Source organism: Nannobrachium achirus, assembly GCF_963921795.1.
Source record: "Nannobrachium achirus genome assembly, chromosome: 14".
Classification (NCBI taxonomy): Eukaryota; Metazoa; Chordata; class Actinopteri; order Myctophiformes; family Myctophidae; genus Nannobrachium; species Nannobrachium achirus.
In genome coordinates, this window is record NC_137821.1 from 15,229,703 (window position 1) to 15,248,511 (window position 18,809).

The following is an 18,809-nucleotide window of genomic DNA, read 5'->3' on the forward strand; positions in this document are numbered from 1 at the left end:
AATAATTCGCAAAAGAAAATAATCAAAAGTTTAAGCCTTAGCGACCAGACCATAGACATATAAAGGTAGACGCCTCCTCCAGCTCTGGGTGTTGGTAAAAGAGGACTGACAAGCTGGAACTGTGGAAGGGCACTCTGCCCCCTGCAGTGGGAAAGAGGGAGTCCCGTATTTGATTGGCCTACCAAGCATCCGTCCTTCAGAAATCCGGAAGCTTGCCAGTCCACTTTTACCAACGCCGTCAGTACCATTTGACACTGGAGGAGGCGTCTACCTTTATATGTCTGTGGACCAGACCACCTCCCTAGTCCCCACCCCTTCTCTCTGGCTGCCATGCGTCCGCTGGCCTAGCTAGCTAATGGAGGTGCTTACTTCCCGGGTGATGGTTGTCATTTATTCCTGTCAGGCCCGATCCTGGAGGGGCCACCGCTGTGCCAGACGTGATGATGAATGCTGTGTCACCACCGGAGCCGCTGATTATAAATGCTTCCAACCTTCCAACATGGGAAGGAGGGGAACGCACAGTTATGCCAGCGGGTGTGAGGGGTCATTCTGTCTGGACAGACAGGCCCCTTGCTTCACAGGGCTGGTGACAGTCAGGCACTCACAAGGCTGTTACGGTCCGGGTACATACATTATGCTAGATCCTTCCAACTCCACAGCATTTGATTACATTAATGAATCAATCAATCAGTTTGTCTGTCTGTACAGTATTTAGCTATTTAGCATTTAGCAGCCGCAGCCATTCTGCGGTGGCGACAACATGAAGAAATGAGATGACTGCGGTCAACATCCCCTGATAATGGATGGACACTCCAGGCTGCAAGGCTGCCCAATAATAAATCACAAATGCATAAAAATCCAGCTTTTGCCTGATTGCCTGATCCAGTTTTTTTATATCTGCCTATTCGTTTGTGAATGGTAATTGAAGCAAAAGTTGGACATAATGGCACCCAGGCCTGCCCTGCACTGCATCCTACCATCCTATTGTTGACCACAATGGAAACAAGTCGCCAGGACTTTTTTTTGTCTAACTGTAACTCTTGCCATTTACATTGCTGACTAATAAACAGGGATCATTGCCATGCTGACCTGTGGTGCACATTTCTGTCAAAACTATTTTTGCCATGGACATATAAAATGGATAGATACCGCTCCTTTAGCCCTAGATCAGTGCTTCTCAACCTTTTCAGGCCGCGACCCCCAAAAGAATCATATTTTAACTGGGGACCCCCCCACCCTACGAGCACTAAGAGTTACATTTTGTTGAACACGGTTCTATTGTGAAAATAGCAGATCTACATGCTCACAAAGCCTTGCAACGCAAACTTTGTTGGTTTGTTTACTGTTGAGTGAGAAAACAATGTTGCACATTAAGTTAATCATCTGGGGACCCCCCCCCCAAAAAATTGGGGACCCCCCAAAATAATTTGGGGACCCCCCCTGGGGGTCCCGACCCATAGGTTGAGAACCACTGCCCTAGATGACCATTACAGGTCTAAGAGTGTACTCTCAGAGTTCTAGGGGTCCTTGACAATAAAACGTTTGAGAACCACTGTACTGGTGCACTATTAACGTGCCATACATGGTGTCATAACTATTAACGTGCCATACATGGTGTCATAGTAAATCAGTGTCATACTGTACATATTCAGAAGAAAACCTGGAGACTTGACATTCAGTAATTGGGTCTTGTGATCAAAATCAGAAGAACATCATACTGATGTGTAAAACCAAAATCTAATATTTGCCACGGACAACAAGTCTTGTTGCCACATGTGTCCATGTATGGACATATTGACGACGATGATGCCTGCTAATAAAGTATTTAGTCAGGGGATATTATCAGAATACCTGTCAAAGCTGGGAATAAATTCGTTACCAAAAGATTTCTTCACCAATGTGTTCTAGTAACATATCTAACAAAGATTGAAAATCCCTTGGAGAATCTTTGACAGCTAGGATAATTCTGGGTCTCATTCACTTACTATACACTACTATAAGGGAAAAAATCACTCCCAAAAAATATGCTTTAAGTGGGATGTGAGGGGTCTACCTAGGTGTTTTTTATTATGAATCCATTGTAAGTATTTGTTTTGCACGAAAAACATTCCTTGGACTAAAAATGTACCCCAAAAACTGTGATTACTCATCACTAAACCATTGTTTCTTTTGGGCTATTTTTAGCCCAATTAATGTTTTTTGTGCAAAACAAATGCTTGCAATGGATTCATAGACCCCTCACATCCCACTTGAAGCATATTTTTTGGGAGTAATTTTGTTCCCTTATAGTTTAGTGTATAGTAAGTGAATGAGACCCAGAATTACCCTATCAATTTCAATCTTTGTGTTCCTTTACGAACAAATAGGTGAAGAAATCGTTTGGTAACAAGTTTATTCCCAGGTTTTATTAATATCCCCTGACTAATTCAACCAGTTTTATCAAAAACCATGACTGTATGTCTTCCTGTGCCTGCAGATGCCACAGAGGGAGAGAACACTCTGATGAAGAAGCTCTTCGCCGGCTATAACATGAAGGTGCGGCCCGCTCCCACCGCAACAAGCAGGGTGGTGGTCCGGGTGGGCATGATCCTCTCCTCCTTCGTCGGCTTGGTAAGGGACAACACACTCACACACAACACACCACACCCGCACACGCTTGTATTTAAGCATGTCACAATTATTTGAAATAATCGCAATTATTTTGTCATAATTGTCATAATCGTTTACACATTGAAAAATGTTCATTCATAGAAATATTTATTTCTGTTTACTTTGTATTCATTTAAATCTGCCATTTTAGAATCTATGGATTTTGAAAAAGTCATGTTTCTGTCATCGGTGGTTCTCAAACCTTTTCATGTCAAGGACCCCCATCTCAAGATATGTTGTTCCAGTGACCCCCAGAAGCATTGTGATTTTTCAAAAATAGCAGATCTACAAGCTCATGGCGCGGCACTTGGTGCCACGCTATGAGCTGGTATATCTGCTAATTTTCAATGGCTAAAGTATAAAATAAGATGAAAGTTGTTCATCTGTCAAAGTACAACTTTGACAGATGAACTTTACTCACTCGTAGTTGAGTACATTGTCCACCCATTGGGTGGACCGACCAGACCACTCAGAAGATCTGAGATGGAGTATACAAGTTCTGGATTGCATGAATTACATGATACTGTAGTAGGTGAATGTTTGCCTATTTGTGCCAAATATTCACCTATTGAGATGCCCGGAATTGGGACACGCACGGTGCACACACACACCCGCGCACAAGCACACACTCTCTTTCCCGCTCTCCCCTTAAACCTCCCATCAAGGTCGGTCACACTTGAGGGGAAGCCACATGGGTTCCTGACTTCTGGAGTGGAACGATCTTGAAAGCTGACCCACTTGGAAGCTCAACCCCCCCCCCCCCAATAACACCACAATGTTGCTGTTAGCATTCTCTCTCACACATACTGTAGCAACGTCACTGGTATTACTCGTGGCCATGCTCTTCTGGTTCCATACAGGAAGTATCAGCTGCTGGGGTTGGGGTGGGGGGGTAGTTGGCTTATCTTCTTTCACATCTCTATCTCTCTCTGTCTCTGTCTCTCCCTCTGTCCTCTATCTGTCTCTCTCTCTCTGTGAGTCTCTCTCTCTCTCTGTCTCTCTGTCTCTCTCTCTCTACCAGCTGTCTGCCCCAACATTCCTCCCTGGGTTTTAAATAGCAGGTCTGCTTCAGAGGAGTAATGCACCCCCATGGACGGTCAATCATACCAACCAAACCCTTTCCCATACAAAGGCACGCGCACACGCACGCACACGCTGACGTGTTGTGAGCTTATACATCTTGTTTTCGGTGCGTGACACCACTATGAGGCACAACTCCTCCGACCCCTAAAATGAACCTTTATCCAGTATGACTGGGAACGCATCTGTCTCACGTAACCACTTTAACCATTATTTTTTTATACTTTGGCTGTTCAAAAATAGCAGATCTACAAGCTCATAGCGCGGCACCGAGTGCTGCTATTTGTCTGCTATTTTTGAAAAAACATGATTTTGTTTTTTTGCGAATCTTTGTAAATATATTCTTTTAAACCAAACATTTTTAACTCAAATCTTTGTTTCCCTGGAACAAAGGATTTTGAGATGGGGGGTCCGTGGTCAAATACATATCATTCTAGGGGTCCTTCACATTAAAAACTTTAAGCACCACAGGTATAGAAACAATGTTTTTCAGAAAACCATTTGGATTTAGAAGACATTTGTAGGTATTTCTGATGGGTTAAATACCCGGTCCAAAACCCCAATCTGAATCTTTTCCTAATGGTAACTAATTGAAATCTAACTGAAATAAAAACATATTTTTCAACCATGGAACAACCATGAACATTTCCCTCACATTGTCTATTTCTCAAGTTCCACTATTGTATGACACTTGTTAGGACATTTGGTACCTACAAGATACAAAGTAAACACACGCACGCACGCACGCACGCACGCACGCACGCACACGCACGCACACACACACACACACACACACAGCCGCGGGTGAGCGCCACAGCTGTTGTGATCTCAAGTTCAGGAGACGATCACTTGGGTTTAGGTATACTTTATTGACCAGAATGGAAGCAGTAAGCAAGCATCATACAGCATGGCATATTGAGCACCCTACTATAGAGACAGCATAACAGCATGGCATATTGAGCACCCTACTATAGAGACAGCATAATATCTAAGGCCTATATAAGCGCAGCATATTGCAGCCTACCTTAAGTGCTACTATAAGACAGCATAGAATCTATATCCTAAGTGAAGCATTGTTTGGCATGGATTCTGCCTAGGGCCCTTACTCGCTGACCCACGATCCTCATGTTGCCATGAGTATCGAGGGCATATCTTATTACAGCGAGTTCGGGCCCGAGACCCCCCACGGGGGATCCGAGGCAGAACCTGACGGTGGAGCTGGGGTGGTGGCGGGGCAGTGCTATGCAACAAGACTGAGACCCACCATCTGCTTTCCCTATGAACCCTGGGTAAGGGGGGGGCAGGACCCAGTGTCCCGTCCCCCTCCGCGCGCGCGCCCCCTTGTGACCGCCTCCCGAACTAGCTACGGCCCGAGACCCCCCAAAACTACAAAACCCCCAAAACCGCCAAAAGCTCAGAATCCCATGCCATCGCTAGCCAACTGCGAGGAAGGCAGCTCTGCTGTGACTCTAGCGATTAAGAATTATCATTACTGCGGGGGCAACTATGAACTGCCTGTCCTATTGCTGTAGAATTAATTACTATTAATACTGCTAAGCGAAATAAGTAAGAATAGTACCGCCTGCATGGCTTACTATACATACTACTAAGCAAAATAATAGTAAAAGAATTAACGCTAGCCGAACGCTATTAATACTGATAAAGCAAATAATAAGTAAGAATATTAGCAGCTGGCAGACCGAACCAACGGTGAGGAAGGCGGTTCTGCTGAACTATAATGATATACTGAATCTAACCGAGCCATACTAAACAGCCTAGTGAAAGCGGGAGCAGCACACTGAAAATATATATACAGACAGCAGAACCAAAAGCAGCGATGAGACCTTCAATTCATAATTTCAGCACCAGACAGCTTGATACATCCTACCTAACTGACACCCCAGCAACCACCTAGCTTTGCATGATTGAAATATTAAAGCGTAAAATTTATCGTGGCCCGCAACCTATCAGGGGCGCGAGCCCCGAGTAACGCAACAGAAGCAGCAAAGAAAACATGCAACCTATCAGGGGCGCGTGCCCCGAGTAACGCAGCAGAAGCAGCAAAGTGAAACCCTATGGAACAACCCTGCTAATAGTGCCTGCAGCACTATTAGCATCAGCAGCAGAAGCGTTAACTGAAGCGCGTCCAACTCCAGCTTGGAACCATCACGCTTCGGTCAGTCCTGTGTTATGTGTGCTTGATAGCTGGGCGTGCAGGATCTTGAGTTAGCTGAGGGCACCAGAAGTGCTGGTGGTGTGGCTGCACCGATCCGGAGAGAATGCAGAGTGAAGAGGGGCGGGCCGCCAATCTAGCAGCTCTCTCCGGGGGTCGTGTGACGAGGACGTCGGGCAGACAGCCCGGTGTTCAGCATGGACATGAAAGGACAGAAGGGAGAGTTAGTTCTGCGACTGACACTGGTGTACCTTCCCTGGTTTAACTGCGAGCTGCAATCTTCAGAGGCCATGTGCTAGTCACATCTTAAGCCTGTCCTTGGTGACCGCATGTGCTTGCTGCAGAAATACAATCTTAGCTTTAGCTGACCATAGCAATGAAACCACGCCTAGGGTCGCTGACTTTTAGGATCACCGAGAAATTTTTCGCAGCCCACAGAGCGCTCTGCTGCAGAGTCTGCTGCTGCACATATAAGAATCTCCACGAGATACCCGTCTTGACCTTTAAAGGCAAGCTATGCAAGCCTAGAGAGCGGCTAAAGCCCAACATTCAGTACAAGTAAGTCGCTGCTATGTAACTATGGTTGCCTATTATTAGCAGCTTAGAGAGCGGCTGAACGCTCACAGAATCGAACAAGCAAATGCGTTGCTATTTACCTGCTAGAGTGTGGCTCCTCAGTGCATCTGGGAAAGCTGCAGCTGGCGAGAGGAATGGAGTTCCCACCGCTGGTGCTGAAACTGCAGCTTCCCATGTTCCCTTGCGACCTGGCGGTGGCGACGACGGTCACAGCCTGACAGCGCCCCCGGAAGATGGGCCGGCACCCCAGGCTTCCAGCACGACGCAGCGCTGGTTCATGCTCATGGTAGCAGCGGTAATAGCATTAACTGATGCTGTAGCGCAGGGGTCCTCAAATACAAATCTTGAAGGTCCAGAAATATTTTTTTGAAACAGGTCCGGGTCCGAAAAAAAGGCGAAGGCGAAATAAGGCAGATACATTTATACAGTATGTACTGTATGTATGTATGTTTATTATAATCATTAGAATTGTTTATTATTATTATTATTATTATTATTATTAAGGAACTTTGGAAATCTCAGTTGGAAATGTTACCCCTGCTACCCGATGCCGGATAAGCGGTTGAAGATGAATGGATGGATGGATGGATAATTATTTATGCATGTAGAGTAGGCTACATTATTTACCATTTAATGTGTAGCAATAAAACACTGGCTTATAGTTTAATTATTGGAAACTAAAGAGCCTAAATGCAATACCAATATTAGGCTTGTCGTTCAGAATGGAAAATAAAGTGGAACTTAGCGTGAGGGGGAGAGGATTACTTGACATTCAGTTGACACACGTACTGCACAAGCCAGACTGTGCTGATTGGTGATTGCCTATGTCAAATGACCGGTCAAATCACGGTCAACGAGTCATAGTTATTAACCTAACACAGCCTAGGATAGCTGGCAATAATATGTGACGACACATCACATTGTTAAAGACGCATGATCACGCATCGCGACCATTTCTCGTCTATGCAAGCAGTTGGAGCCTTACATCGTGGATTTTAATGTGTTGCTGTTGTCCTCTCCAATTGAACAGCCAAAGGTAGAAGATCTCTAAGTTATTAATCCAGTGGGAGCAATGGTTTCCAAGAGGTTTTAGCAACTTTTTTCAGGCAGCGAGCGGCATGAGTGTGTGGAGAGGTGAGGGGAGGGGGGAGCAGCTGCAGAGCAGACGTCGGAGGGAAGGAAAACCTTTGATCTGCATGCCCACTGCACGTTGCATCCGCGACGCTTTGTGGGCTTGCAAATTGGCGGAGGGGTGTGTCTTGTGAGCCTGTGTATGTGTTTGAGCGAATGAGCACATACACACACCCACGCACACACAAACAAACGCACATCACACACAGTCAGTCCGATACAACTGTGCGGAGATTTCTCAGTAATGTGCCGCGGTCCGGTCGGAGGTGCCCCGCGGTCCGGACATGGACCGCGGTCCGCCTATTGAGGACCCCTGTAGCGGGTGGGCGGGCAGCCGGACGGGAGGGCCGACAGGCAGGCGGGCGGGCAGGAGGGCAGGCAGTGCAGGCAGGCAGGCAGGCAGGCGGGCGGGCGGGTGGGCAGGCTGGCAGCCCATGGCAGCGGCAGAAGCAGCGGAAGCTGTAGTAGCGACGCCCTCTCCAGTGCCAACCGACTCCTGACTGGTCTCATGGAACTATACAGTAGTGGACGAAACTATAAGAATAAACATGTTAGCAGAAAACACTCAGCCGCTGCAGCGCGACGCTGCAACGATGGCATGCTGTAGCAGCCGCTATGCAGCGGCTCCAACAAGAAGCCGAAAGGACAGACATGATGTCAGCAGCAACATGTAGCAGCCGTGGCCCGAAGCTACAAAGAAAAACGCGATTTAGTGGAACATGTAGCAGCTTTAGCACAAAGCCGCAATGCTAACCTGATGCCGTGGCAGGGGCATGCCGCAGCTCCGGCCTGGAGCTGTAATGACAAATCTGTTAGCAGAAACCTCAGCAGCTGCAGCGCCATGCTGCTATGGCGACCTGCTGCTGTAGCCGCTATGCAGCAGCTCCAGCACGAGCTGAAAGTATAGAAATCATGTTAGCAGTTAGACATGGAGCAGCCGCAGCAAGAAGCTATAACGTAAAACACGATTAGTGGAACATGTAGCCGCTTTAGCATAAAGCTGCCATGATAACCTGATGACGTAGCCGTGGGCCTGCAGCCACTCCGGCCTGGAGCTGAAATAATAAACAGAATGTTAGCAACCAACAAGTATTAACTTTAGCATGAGCTGAAAGAAAACATGAAGCAGTATTTTACAAGCATCAGCCTTAGCTGAAATTATTAGCAGTTATGCTAGCACGCCGCCGCAGTTGAGTGGAGCTACCAATAGCTGAACTATAGGAGCCACTAGCACCATGATGTGACCATTCTAGCCTCCAAGATAGCAGCACAACGGATAAGGAGAATCCTGGACAAGAACATGATGTTACAACAGTCATGTAGCAGCCGCAGCACAAGCTATGAATAAAACACACTGTTAGTGGAACATGTAGCCGCTTAGCCTGAAGCTGCCATAATAACATGATGCTGTAGTAGCGGGCCTGCCGCGGCTCCGGCATGGATCTGTAGTGATAAAGTAATGTTAGCAACAGACATGTAGCACTTTAGCCTGAAGCTGAAAAGAAAGCATGGCGTTAGCAGCCTTTATCCTGGAGCTGCAATGGTGAACGTGATAGCAACAGTCCTGTAGCCGCTTTAACATGGTTTGTAACGATAAACAACTCGTCATTTTTCACTAGCAGTAGCCCTAGCTGTAATTATTAGCTCGAGTGCCGCAGCTACGGAAACGCCACGGGGACATACAGTGCGATACGCAGTGACCCAGAACTATACCTTAGATTGAAACAAATACGGCAGCTCGATAGTGGATATTATCCAATTACTTCACCTTCAACGCTGCCACACTCGACGCCGCCCTGATGCCAACAGACACGCGGCAGTTTCTGGCCCGGGCTGCAAACATAAACAGATGTTAGCGTTTTCACCAAGCGTAGCATCGGCAGCCCTCATCAGCTGCTATGCCAGCAGGCAGCCGCAGCTTGGGCAAAGCTAGCATTAACCGAGACCAGGCAAATCCTCATGAACAGCAAACGAAGCCTGTATGCTAAGCTTGAACAGTGGGCACAAGCGAAGCATAGACATTGATAATACATGCGCATCCCTGCCCTATTGAACTGCGCGTGCACATAAAATAATATAATAACGAAAAAGAATCGTAACGGACCAGGTGACAAGGAGGTTGAATGCTAGAGAGCCACATTACCCATGCGCTCAGTATGCGCAGAACGTGCGCCACCCTTCGCTTCGTGACGCTACCCTCTGCTAGCCTGTATGCTAGGTAGCTGCTGACCACGGACACACGCAACCCCCATGGAATATGCAGCTTGAAGAGTCATTACGGAACATTAGCAAACCTCTTTAGCTACATGAGTTCTGAGTTGCTAGCTCAGAAGCTAGGTGAACGCTGCCGTTTACAGACACCTGCAACCTACAAACTGAATCCTCCTAGCGTGATTCATTACTTGCTACGGGGCCATGTTTTCACGCGGGCCGCCGCTCTATGCCTTGACATGGCTAGCACATTGATTTACCAGCTAACAGCATCCTTACCGTAATAGCCGGCTAGCAATAGCCACCAGCTAGCTCCTAGCTGACTGTACATTAAACCTGTTGTTCCGCGCTAGCAGATACGGCCCGCGCCGTTGCAAAGTACTGACATTGTTATCGACAAACCCAACGACTGAGATTACTTTAACTCATGGTAGCCCAGTAAAGGCCCACCAGGGCACGAAATAAGTTAGCATTTAGCCCGTAGCCACAGCCAACTTCTATGATACTGAGTTTACCTTTAGCAACTTTAGCAAGCCTGTAGCACCTTTGAAATAGCCTTAGCAACAAACAACTGAAAGTACAGAAATCAGCTAGGCACCAGCAACGATAGCAAGAAATCTGAACCTTGAAACAGCAGTTTAGAATTCAGCGATTACCAGAATAACAATCTCAAACTTCCCATACAACCTGGCCAAGAACACAGCTTCTTAGTTTGGCAGCTAAGAACATGAATTGAGCGATAGAAAAAAGCAGAAACAGCCGGAAATACTCAGCCAAGTTAGGCACCCTCCTTCTTTTCTTCTCTTTTCTTTTACAAAGGCACAATAAAATTAGCTTAGCAACAACAACAACAGCCCAAACGTATTAAAATAGCTTAGCAACAACAACTGCCGCATGGATTCAGCAGCACTGCACTGCAGAAATCAGCTGGGAATCAGCAACATCCGCAGAGATCCACAACTTGTTGAAACAATACTAGAACCCTTCTACAGTCTATGACTAGAACACAGCAGTGTCCACCCGAATCCACAATCCCAGAGACTTTCCATACAACCTGCCTTGATCCCAGCATAGACAGCAGCGAAAAACACGATCCAAGCAGAAGTCAGCAGCACAAACCACCAGTAGCCCCTTCGAGACAGCCATGCGTAGCAGCAGCAGTGCTATGCAACAAGACTGAGACCCACCATCTGCTTTCCCTATGAACCCTGGGTAAGGGGGGGGCAGGACCCAGTGTCCCGTCCCCCTCCGCGCGCGCGCCCCCTTGTGACCGCCTCCCGAACTAGCTACGATCCTACGAATCTTCGCATCATTTCTAACACCTTTTATCTGGGAATGTGTGATTCTAAAAGGTTAATCCTGTCACGGTTCAAAGTAAAGGGCAACTCTGCTGATTTTTAATCTGAATCCTATTCTTCTATGGTGAGAGGAGGACACTGACCAACTGTCACACTTTCTGGCAGTGGTGTAAAGCAGGGGTCTTCAACAGGGGGTCCGGGACCCCTAGGGGGTCCTCCAAATCTTTGAGTGATTTTTTTTCCTTTTTTATATTAATCACTTGAACCCTAACGTCCATATTCTGAGAACTTTAGCCAAAAATAGCAGATCTACAAGCTCACAACGCCTCGCGCTGCGAGCTTGTAGATCAGCTATTTTCGGCAAAGAGGTTTGGTGTAGAGCATACATGGGCAACTGGCGGCCCGGGGGCCACATGCGGCCCTCACCTTCATTTAATGCGGCCCGCAGGTTAATACCAGAATACTGATATTGATTTCAGCTGTCACAATTCCAAACATGACCTGCTTTAATACCGTCAGTCTATATTAGTAGCTTAATGACTAGTATAGTAGCATTAAAATGTCTTCTTTTTTTTCTGTCCAATGTATTTGTATTTAGGTTCATAAAGTTACATGAGTATATAACTAAATGCGTTTGAAATTAAATCAAAATGTTAGATTTCAGGATTCCAATGAAAAAAATTATTCAGGAATCCAATTCAAAAGAAGCAAAAATAGCCGATTTACAAGCTCAAAACGCATCGCGCTGCGATGCATTTTGAGCTTGTAGATCTGCTATTTTTGCTTCTTTTGTATGAGATACTAGAATGACAAAGTAGGACGTAACAATATGCAATGTGGCCCTCTGGAGTGAAGGTGGAAATATAGTGGCCCTCGCCATCATCAAAGTTGCCCACCCCTGGTGTAGAGGGTAAAAAGAGCAGACTAAGTACAGAGTGAAAGGTCAAGTTTATTATGTACTGACGGTTCAAGTGGTTAAATATCTGAAAACACAAATTGACATGAATCCAAAATACACTGATGATTGTGCTGTCAAACAATGAAACTATATGGAATCTATGAACAGGTTGTGGGGGTCCCTGCTTCATCTCTCTCTCAACTAAGGGGTCCTTGGCCTGAAAACGTTGAAGACCCCTGGTGTAAAGTAACTAAGTACATTCACTCAAGTACTGTACTTAAGTACAATTTTGAGGAATTTGTACTTTAATGGAGTTATTTCCAATGTCCAATACTTTTGCTTCTACTCCACTAGGCCTACATCTCAGTGGCAAATAGGCCTATTATACTCCGCTACAATTATGTAAACTTTGTAAACTTTAGTTACTAGTTACTTTGTAGATTGTGATTATTATTACAAAATAATATACATTAATCACTTAAGCCCTATATATATTCTGCCTTTTGAAAATGGCAGATCTACAAGCTCACAATGTGTTGTAAGATCATTTTTAAAATACATTTTCAACTTGTGAAATGGAACATTCTACACAATGAGTACTTTAACTTTTGGTTTGGTACTGTGTCTGTCTCTCTCTCTCTCTCTCTCTCTCTCTCTCTCTCTCTCTCTCTCTCTCTCTCTCTCTCTCGCTCTCTCTCTCTCTCTCTCTCTAGGTGAAACAAGGTGAAACGCAGCATTTTACATTTGAAGTTTTCAAGTCATTACATTATTTTCAGTGCTTAAAGGAGAGAGTACTCTCGAGACAAAACGCGTTGGCAAGTGTCCTGTCAGATTTTCACCATCCTTCTCACAATATTAACGATATGGATCCAGTAAAAAAAAAGAAATCAATGGACTCGCCCTTTAAAAGCAATTACAACAGAAGGCACAGCAACAGCAGTAGGCTATACCGGTATTCACTGCACCTAAAAAAAAAAAGGTCTATCAATTGAGGTGGATGTTTTCACAGAGCGTAGATGGGGGGGAACGTCACTGTAATCCTTCCAGAAAGGATAAAACGGATGAGTGAATCTTCTTCTAATGCCGGTGCCCTTGGACAGACGCGCCGTATCCTCAAGGAGACGTTTAGTTGCTCCACCGAAACTGCTGTGAGAGGGACTTTATCTTCTATTATGTTCTCATACTCACAGGAGAGAAATCAAGAGATTAACGGCACTAAAGAGACTTTGTACCCGATTGGACCATATCCAAAAGAACAGCTATAGGAAGATGGACATGGTCTCCCTATTCACATTGGGTTCTGTGAAGGAACTTTGACTCTGCCTGTTTAGGACCCGTGTCCTCCATTTTCTCAAAAGCCCTGAAAGAAAGACCAGCTTAGCGACTGGTGCCTGTCGCTGATACAGCAGCCTATTATAGTTCCACTTCTTCCGTTTGTTTGGGCTTTTTAAAAATGTCTTGCATTTTCATTGTTTGCCGTTTTACCCAGGTTCACTTTTTGTTATTGTTCTTTTATTGATGCCTAATTGTGCTCTTGTTATTATCAAATGTTTGCAAATCCTGACATTTATGCACACGTTTTTCTCTCCCTTTTTAGAACATGAAAAATGAAGAAATGAGCACGGTTGTTGTCATGAATATGGTAAGTTTGTGTTTATGTGTCGTCGACACTCTGTCGCCTCAAGGTGGTGCCTCGTGTTACTGCACGAGGCACCACTGCTGCAGTGCATGCATCTACACGGTTTGCTGGTCATCCTATGGGCCTTTTCACATGGCAATCCCATCTAGTCATTCATTTTCAAAGAGAGGCTAGCGATGCTAGCTAGATCCAAGCCAGTCTCGCTCCCCCTTGTGAAAAGCCGCTTATACTTGATGAATGCTCCATTGTACAGTGAGTGGTGTTGCGTGCTGAAAGCGGTCGATTTACAAGGTCTGCTTACTAGGGCTGGACAATTAACCAAATATATCAACACCAATTCATAACTACCATCCGACTTATAACCGAATAATCTAGAAACACGTTTTTTAAACATTTTCTTTTTGTTATATATCAACAAATTGATATGAAACATTTCAAATATATATTTTTTCTAATGGTCTAAAAATCGATTAATCTGATTAACCAATTTTTTATACTTCAAATAGCCAATCTGCAAGCTCTGCTATATTCACAGTTTTTCATTTCCTTTAATAATCATTCATTAATCATATTAGTCATATCACCCAGCCCTAGTCAAAACACAAGCCCGTAAATAAATCTCTACCCAATTTACAAGCGGCATCTCACAGCAACGCGTGCGACGTCATCACGCACAATCATCGCCGCACAATCATCCCAAGATTAACTACAACCGCGCTTAATTGCGTAAACATTTTCATATGTGCGCACAGTGGAGAGAGATGCTAGCCGTTCAAATGAAAAGGGAATCACTCACGGCAAACAACACGCGACGACACCAATAATTGACTCGGTGCATGATGGAGCACTCATATTATTTATTATTACTACCTGTGAACAGTACATCAATCAACAGGCCTAATCATTACACATGCGGCGCGCAGCCGCGCAAGCCAGCAATTTCTCTGTTCGCATCATCTTGACCAAGTGGAGCGTGACCCCCGTAGCTCTGATGGCGATGTGTTTATCACTGTGAGTACCCACCAAGTGGTGTAGAGTAACTAAGTACATTTACTCGTGTACTGTACTGTGCAATGTTGAGGTATTTTTTTACTTTACTGGAGTATATCCAATTTCCTGTACTTTTTACTTCCACTCCACTACATCTCAGAGGCAAATAATGTACTTATACTAACTCCACTACTATTATTTGATAACTGTAGTTACTTTGTGTATTTTGATTATTATAACAAAACATTACCCAACCACTTCAGCCCTGGCTATATCCACAACTTTCCAACATCCCATCGTGCATTGCGCATAAGTTGCACAGAGCTTCCGGCACGCATCCGAGTGTGATCTACAAGCTCACAACGGCTGCATTTGGCTTGTTTGTCTGCTGTTAACCGGAAGTGTGGTGCAAAAAATTCTCCAGTAAATTCCCGCGGAAAGAGGTGGATACATTTCGGACATTTGAAAATGAGCGATCTACAAGCTCACAAAGCGTCGCGATGCGACGCATTGTGAGCTTGTGGATCTGCTCTTTTCAAAATATTGGTATACATTTGGAAACTTGTGAAATGGGACATTCTGCATAATAAAGAGTACTTTCTACTTTTGGTACTTTAGGTACATTTTGAAACCAATACTTGTGTACTTGTAATCAAGTAAACAAGGGCGAGGTCGCCAACAGGTCAGCAACAGGTCAGCTATATCCACATCTGGAGTCTGTGAGGTCAGATGAGGTATCGGCCAGCTCCATATATGGAGATCTAGGTGATGATCCAGTCGTATCCATGTATGGCCATCCAGGGTTTCATGAGGTCAGTGTGGTGATCTCCATATATGGAGATCCAGGTGATGATAGTCAGCTCCACATATGGAGATATGTGGAGCCGTCTTGACCATATATGGAGCGTGACTGAGACTGACGCATAATGTGCGGGGACATTCAGGACCGTCTGACACCCCCTCCAGCACCTACTACTGTATGTGACTGATACATAGGAGATGCAGGTTTTCATAGTAAATGCCCACGATCGCAATTATCAATTCAGTCAATCAATCGCATCAATCAATTTTCTTGATTGATGCTTATTGCTTTTACTTAAGTAAAAATAAATTACTACTTTTTCCAGAGACCCCCCCCCCCGACTCATCTGCTTGGAGCTCACATGGAGCAAAGCACTGTGAAGACTCCACTCCAAACAAATTGAGAGCACTCGCCGTTCCTAATCGTAATGCGTGGCGTATGCGGAATGAGAAATTATGCTAATGGGAGTCGACATTATGCATGAACGAACGTGCGCGGATATTGTCCCCCGTGGTAACGAATGCCAGTGGCGGCGAAATTAAAAATAAATTGATGAAATGACAAATTGTTTAGGTTTCGCAAATGGAAAGGCTTCGCCTTCTGTCTCTTTCTGTTTCGTCCCGCTCCACTGCACGCTGTTTTCTTTGTTGTTGTTCTTCTCCCTTTCTATCCTTTCACTGCATTAAAGCTGCAATCCGGAACTTTTTTAAATAAATGAAACGTTATTTTAACCAGTCTTTATGGTGGGGTATGTTTATTGCAACGATAAGTCGTTTATTATCAGAGAGAGGGTGAGTTCACATTGTTGACTCAATGACCAAGACAGCCTGTTCTGGCAATCATATATGGAAATCCCTGATGTCATCAATATTAAACCCATATTTGGCGGTCAATGGAGCTGGTCAATACCTCTACATCTGACCTCACAGACTCCATATATGGATATAGCTGACCTGTTCTGACATCACAGGGATGACTCGACCAGTTCAGCAGAAGGGTATACATGCCAAAGCAGCCATGTGCACGCACGCGCCCATGTGCGCGTGCACATGGGCACATATGCTTTAACTATTGAAAAACAGCAGATATACAAGCTCACAGCGCGGCACCGAGTGCCACGCTGCGAGCTTGTAGATCTTTTTGAAGATCTTTTTAAAAACCTATGTTTCTATGTCAGCAATCTGGCTAGCCATCGTCAAAGAAAAGGTCCTTTTCACTTAACTGGAGCTCAGTTAGTCTGTTCTTGAGAGACTACTATGTCAGTGGTTCTCAAACTTCTTCATGTGAAGGACCCCCAAAATGATATTTATTTGGCCACGGACCCCCATCTCAAAAGATCTAGTTACAGGGACCACCCAGAAGCAAAATTTGTGATACAAAACGTTCGCTTTGAAAATACATATATTCAAAGATTTGCACACATTTTCACGACTTTTTCAAAAATAGCAGATCTACAAGCTCGCAAGCGCGGCACTCGGTGCCGCGCTGTGAGCTTGTATATCTGCTATTTTTCACTGGTTAAAGCATTCAATAATTCTAGGCCTATGTAAACTACATACACACGCGCACACAACACACTGACCCATGTCACTGATCCTGGCAGGAATGGACGGACCATCGATTGGCGTGGAAACCTAAGGAGAATGATGGGATTGAGGTGTTGCGTATTCCCTCAGCGAAGGTCTGGCTGCCAGACATTGTTCTCATCAATAAGTAAGTAGTGGAAACACACTGCGGCTGACATTCACTCACACTCAGCACTCTCCTCAAACAGTTGAAAGTGAATCGGTGCCCCTGGATGTTTGGGTCATGTTTTTGTGTTTTTCTACTTGTGTGTTGGGGCTAGGGAAAGGTTTTTTTGTTGTTGTTGTTGGCAAACACTTATAAATTAGTTTTTCAACCTAATTCAGAACCGTGTTTGTATGTTGTCGTTGTACAGTGACTATTTCCCACTGAATGTGTACTGAAAACTTAAATTGAATTGGGAAAGTTGGCAAGGGAAGGACTGTCACGTGGCTGAGGGGCAATTTGGAAGGAGGTACTCAAAGTCGCTTTACAGAAACAAAATAAAACCCTAGTTTAAAAGTTTGAAGAACTCTACAAGAAAGTACCTGTATATATATTATACAGTATGAGAATATATCAGTTTTTTTGTTTTGTATGACCTTTTTGAGTCTTGTCCTACAAATACCCCATATTACCAGGGAAGAGAGCATTCCTCGACTCAGACCTTATCGCCAGGATCAAATATATGGCCATCTCCGTATATGGAGATATAAGTCGTCCATGCCCAAGTATGGGCTGGTGAGGTCAGACTTTGTGTGATGCGTAGGTTATCTCCATATATGGAGATTCAACATTCCAGGTGTAACTATGGCTGCCCGTATGACGTGAGAGGTGGAGGTTGTGGATTGGCAGGCAAGGAGTGTGTGTGCAAAGTTTGGCATGTCTTGGGGCAACGGTGGCGGAGATATGAGTTGGGGAAAAGTGTGACATGACGGACATACTGACTGACTGACTGACAGCCGGTGGAGGTTTTGGTAGTAAATGCGACCTGACGGTCGCAACAATAAAAATATACAAGCTCAGTGGCTTTGTGGTTAGTGTGTCTGCCCTGAGACTGAGAGGTCACGGTTCAATCCCCTCAGACTATAAAAATGGTACCCCTGCTTGCAGGGACGTGCTGGGCCCCTGATTCAGCCCGGGAAAAAGAGTTGGAGAGGCCCTCATTGCGCGCTATAGAGAGAGTTCTCTTTCTATAGCGCTGCTGCTATGCAAAGATTTGCCATTTCAGATCATGACAAATAGTTAGGTAAAGTTAGCCGAAAGTTAAACCAATCTGGGAACTAAATCAAAATCAATATCTTTCTTCACAAATGTGTTCATAAAGGTGTCAACTATCACCTCTGAACTTTCTCAATCACAACTCCCTTGGGGAACTTTGTGGGAACCAATCAAAGTTGGGGGTATCGGGATACTTGGGCCTGGGAGGGGATATAATGAAAAAAATGCCAATATGAGCATATGGGGTGTGTAATTAGGGTATTTTAGGGCTGCTGAATCCATTCCAACCATTAGTTTTCAGTTTAAATGACTCCTTAGCCATAAAATAGGCCTAGTTGGCTAAGGCTTAGCCAATCATGTCATTCGAGTTCACCTGTGTCCTGTTAGTCCCTATGCTTAAACCCTTTTGAGTGTTCCTTGTCAGATTGTATCATGTTATCATGTGTGTCATGATGTGCGCTTACCCACCTGATCTTGAATAGTTTTCATGAATTCAAACCCTACTCCAACCATTTTTTTTATTGCCAATATTATGTCTCGTGGACACAAAAAGGTAGTTTGTTGTGGCCTATTTTATG

The 18,809-nt window shown here is 44.9% G+C and overlaps 1 protein-coding gene across 1 annotated transcript in view; it reads left to right on the forward strand.

Annotated features, from left to right (window-relative positions):
- Positions 1-485: 485 nt before the first annotated feature.
- Positions 486-18,809, forward strand: part of chrnb1 (cholinergic receptor, nicotinic, beta 1 (muscle)) — a gene marked incomplete at its 3' end in the record, with an annotated part of 61,748 nt that continues 43,424 nt past the window's right edge. Inside the window, exons 1-4 of the mRNA XM_080741398.1 lie at positions 486-617; positions 2,477-2,610; positions 13,614-13,658; positions 17,051-17,160. Coding sequence (XP_080597524.1) covers positions 500-617; positions 2,477-2,610; positions 13,614-13,658; positions 17,051-17,160 — 407 coding nt within the window. The 5' untranslated portion in view covers positions 486-499. The remainder of the gene's footprint in view (positions 618-2,476; positions 2,611-13,613; positions 13,659-17,050; positions 17,161-18,809) is intronic.